This window comes from Echiichthys vipera, assembly GCF_963691815.1.
Source record: "Echiichthys vipera genome assembly, chromosome: 1".
Classification (NCBI taxonomy): Eukaryota; Metazoa; Chordata; class Actinopteri; order Perciformes; family Trachinidae; genus Echiichthys; species Echiichthys vipera.
In genome coordinates this window covers 42,039,665-42,044,664 of record NC_139826.1, presented here as the reverse complement: position 1 = coordinate 42,044,664, position 5,000 = coordinate 42,039,665, and the positions used below count along the sequence as shown (strand labels likewise).

General features: G+C 52.8%; 1 protein-coding gene across 1 annotated transcript in view; it reads right to left on the bottom strand.

The window, feature by feature from the left end:
• Nucleotides 1-5,000, bottom strand: part of LOC310952405 (intermembrane lipid transfer protein VPS13C-like) — a gene marked incomplete at its 5' end in the record, with an annotated part of 126,417 nt that overhangs the window by 71,234 nt on the left and 50,183 nt on the right. The window contains 5 exon segments of the mRNA XM_083921017.1: nucleotides 1,911-2,000; nucleotides 2,314-2,445; nucleotides 2,530-2,766; nucleotides 2,844-2,936; nucleotides 3,128-3,354. Of these exon segments, the coding sequence (XP_083777143.1) occupies nucleotides 1,911-2,000; nucleotides 2,314-2,445; nucleotides 2,530-2,766; nucleotides 2,844-2,936; nucleotides 3,128-3,354 (779 nt within the window).

Below are 5,000 nucleotides of genomic sequence, written 5' to 3'. Positions count from 1 at the left end.
GCAGAGAGAGGTTAATACGACCAATCAGAGCAGAGAGAGGTTAATGCGACCAATCAGAGCAGAGAGAGGTTAATACGACCAATCAGAGCAGAGAGAGGTTAATACGACCAATCAGAGCAGAGAGAGGTTAATACGACCAATCAGAGCAGAGAGAGGTTAATACGACCAATCAGAGCAGAGAGAGGTTAATGCGACCAATCAGAGCAGAGAGAGGTTAATACGACCAATCAGAGCGGAGAGAGGTTAATGCGACCAATCAGAGCAGAGAGAGGTTAATGCGACCAATCAGAGCAGAGAGAGGTTAATACGACCAATCAGAGCAGAGGAAGGTTAATACGACCAATCAGAGCAGAGGGAGGTTAATGCGACCAATCAGAGAAGAGAGATGTTAATGCGACCAATCAGAGCAGAGAGAGGTTAATACGACCAATCAGAGCAGAGAGAGGTTAATGCGACCAATCAGAGAAGAGAGATGTTAATGCGACCAATCAGAGCAGAGAGAGGTTAATGCGACCAATCAGAGCAGAGAGAGGTTAATACGACCAATCAGAGCAGAGAGAGGTTAATGCGACCAATCAGAGCAGAGAGAGGTTAATACGACCAATCAGAGCAGAGAGAGGTTAATGCGACCAATCAGAGCAGAGAGAGGTTAATGCGACCAATCAGAGCAGAGAGAGGTTAATGCGACCAATCAGAGCAGAGGAAGGTTAATACGACCAATCAGAGCAGAGAGAGGTTAATACGACCAATCAGAGCAGAGAGAGGTTAATGCGACCAATCAGAGCAGAGAGAGGTTAATACGACCAATCAGAGCAGAGAGAGGTTAATACGACCAATCAGAGCAGAGAGAGGTTAATACGACCAATCAGAGCGGAGAAAGGGCGCTCAGTGGAAAACATGGCGTCTGGTTCAGAGACGTCCTCAGACGTGACCCGTGGGCTCTCAGGACCTCACACAGATGCAGGTCCCAGGTCCCAGGTCCCAGGTCCCTGAGCTGGGCAGAGACCTCCGCCCTGGGACCTGGGACAGGATCCAGGGTGGAGCAGCTCCTCTGTGAGTGTCAGGGTGAGCTCCACACGAGTGTGTGTGCTGACGCTGCAGGAGTGTGTGTGGTGACGCTGAGGGAGTGTGTGTGGTGACGCTGCAGGAGTGTGTGTGGTGACGCTGCAGGAGTGTGTGTGGTGACGCTGCAGGAGTGTGTGTGTGGTGACGCTGCAGGAGTGTGTGTGGTGACGCTGCAGGAGTGTGTGTGGTGACGCTGCAGGAGTGTGTGTGGTGACGCTGCAGGAGTGTGTGTGGTGACGCTGAGGGAGTGTGTGTGGTGACGCTGCAGGAGTGTGTGTGCTGACGCTGCAGGAGTGTGTGTGGTGACGCTTCAGGAGTGTGTGTGCTGACGCTGCAGGAGTGTGTGTGGTGACGCTGCAGGAGTGTGTGTGGTGACGCTTCAGGAGTGTGTGTGGTGACGCTGCAGGAGTGTGTGTGGTGACGCTTCAGGAGTGTGTGTGGTGACGCTGCAGGAGTGTGTGTGGTGACGCTGCAGGAGTGTGTGTGCTGACGCTGCAGGACTGTGTGGTGACGCTGCAGGAGTGTGTGTGGTGACGCTGCAGGAGTGTGTGTGGTGACGCTGCAGGAGTGTGTGTGGTGACGCTGCAGGAGTGTGTGTGTGGTGACGCTGCAGGAGTGTGTGTGGTGACGCTGCAGGAGTGTGTGTGGTGACGCTGCAGGAGTGTGTGTGCTGACGCTGCAGGAGTGTGTGTGGTGACGCTGCAGGAGTGTGTGTGGTGACGCTGCAGGAGTGTGTGTGGTGACGCTGCAGGAGTGTGTGTGGTGACGCTGCAGGAGTGTGTGTGGTGACGCTGCAGGAGTGTGTGTGCTGACGCTGCAGGAGTGTGTGTATCGGGCACATTTACCTCCAGCTCCAGGTTCCACCTGCGTTTGCCGCCGTCCACCCGTTCGATCAGAGGCTCCCAGACGGCGTGGACCTCATTAAAGTAGTTCACCTGCAGACACACACACACACACAGACACACACACACACACACACACACACACACAGACACACACACACACACACACACACACACACACACACACACACACACACACACACACACACACACAGACACACACACACACACAGACACACACACACACATACACACACACACACACACACACACGTTGTTTCTGAACGTCGTGTTCAGGTGTTTCAGAACGTCGTGTTCAGGTGTTTCTGAACGTCGTGTTCAGGTGTTTCAGAACGTCGTGTTCAGGTGTTTCTGAACGTCGTGTTCAGGTGTTGCAGGTTCTCACCTCCAGCGTCATGTCGGCCTTCAGCTGCAGCAGAGACGACCAGTTTTTGGCGGAGCCGTTGAAGGAGGACTCGGCCAGCAGCAGAGGGACGGTCTGGTGCCCCAAACCGGACTCTAGCGTCACCTGGACCACCTGAGGGGGCGACAGCACCTGGTGAACAGGTGAACTCGGACCTCCTCAGAGTAAACGCTCTCTACAGGAGCGGACGCGTCCTACCTTGACCTCGGCGCTGAAGCTCTCGCCCTCGCGGCTCCCGTCCTGCTCTCTGAAGCTCTCGGTGACCTCGGTGGCCGGGTCCACCCCCAGGAACCAGTAGTTACAGTCGTAGATGTTCATGGTGGACCAGAGGTCCAGCGCCACGTCCGTCTGGGATTCCTCGCTCTGCTCGCCGTTCTGTTTGGCTGTCATGGCGGCGGTTATGGTCATCACTGTGTTGAGGATGAACGGAGAGATCTGCGGGGCAAAGACACACTGATGATGCCTTCACTGACATCAGCAGTGACATCACAGATGCTGACGAACAAACGCACCTTAACGATCACCTCCTCCACCGTCACGCAGCCGCTCAGCGGTTGGTTGGGGCGGGTTTGGGCCTCCAGGGCGACGGAGCAGGGCCTCAGCACCTGTTGGACAGAGTCACGCTGATGAGAACAGAGGAAATCAAACCGCTCCCTCTGGAGGACGAGCTGAGCTGCAGATGGACTTCAAACGCACGTTAGTAAAACCGTTATCTGTGTTTGTAAAGGAGCTGCGTCACAGACAGGAAGTCGACACGTTTAAGAGTCTGAACAGGAAGTCTGAATAAAGGTCTCACCGTGGTGACGGCCTTGTCCTCCTTGTTACGGATGAAGGGGCAGGCGAGGACTCTGAGCTCCCTCAGGTTGGCCCTCATGTTCTGGGTCCCGTCCTCCTCGACCTGAAGGCTGACGTCACACTGAAAGGACGCCACAAGGGCGGGGGCGTCCGCTTTCATCAGGCTGGCCACGAACACCACCTCCGGGTCCACAACCACCGCCCGCAGACGAGTCCGGACCGCTGACGCTGCAGAGAGAAGAAGACGTTTATGATCCAGAACATCCGTCAGCTGGACCCCAGGAAGTAAACGTCCTACTCGTTACAGGAGCTCACGTTTCAACACTTCTGATATACGCCTCTACGCAGACGACACACCACTCTTTATCCTCAGTCACACTTCAGTAACCTGATATACGCCTCTACGCAGACGACACACAACTCTTTATCCTCAGTCACACTTCAGTAACCTGAGATACGCCTCTACGCAGATGACACCACTCTCTTTATCCTCAGTCACACTTCAGTAACCTGATATACGCCTCTACGCAGACGACACACAACTCTTTATCCTCAGTCACACTTCAGTAACCTGATATACGCCTCTACGCAGACGACACAACTCTGTATCCTCAGTCACACTTCAGTAACCTGATATACGCCTCTACGCAGACGACACCACTCTCTTTATCCTCAGTCACACTTCAGTAACCTGATATACGCCTCTACGCAGACGACACAACTCTGTATCCTCAGTCACACTTCAGTAACCTGATATACGCCTCTACGCAGACGACACACAACTCTTTATCCTCAGTCACACTTCAGTAACCTGATATACGCCTCTACGCAGACGACACCACTCTCTTTATCCTCAGTCACACTTCAGTAACCTGATATACGCCTCTACGCAGACGACACCACTCTTTATCCTCAGTCACACTTCAGTAACCTGATATACGCCTCTACGCAGACGACACAACTCTCTTTATCCTCAGTCACACTTCAGTAACCTGATATACGCCTCTATGCAGACGACACCACTCTTTATCCTCAGTCACACTTCAGTAACCTGATATACGCCTCTACGCAGACGACACACAACTCTTTATCCTCAGTCACACTTCAGTAATCTGATATACGCCTCTACGCAGACGACACACAACTCTTTATCCTCAGTCACACTTCAGTAACCTGATATACGCCTCTACGCAGACGACACACAACTCTTTATCCTCAGTCACACTTCAGTAACCTGATATACGCCTCTACGCAGACGACACACAACTCTTTATCCTCAGTCACACTTCAGTAACCTGATATACGCCTCTACGCAGACGACACACAACTCTTTATCCTCAGTCACACTTCAGTAACCTGATATACGCCTCTACGCAGACGACACCACTCTTTATCCTCAGTCACACTTCAGTAACCTGATATACGCCTCTACGCAGACGACACCACTCTGTATCCTCAGTCACACTTCAGTAACCTGATATACGCCTCTACGCAGACGACACCACTCTTTATCCTCAGTCACACTTCAGTAACCTGAGATACGCCTCTACGCAGACGACACCACTCTTTATCCTCAGTCACACTTCAGTAACCTGAGATACGCCTCTACGCAGACGACACAACTCTCTGTATCCTCAGTCACACTTCAGTAACCTGATATACGCCTCTACGCAGACGACACACAACTCTTTTTCCTCAGTCACACTTCAGTAACCTGAGATACGCCTCTACGCAGACGACACCACTCTTTATCCTCAATCACACTTCAGTAACCTGAGATACGCCTCTACGCAGACGACACCACTCTGTATCCTCAGTCACACTTCAGTAACCTGATATACGCCTCTACGCAGACGACACCACTCTGTATCCTC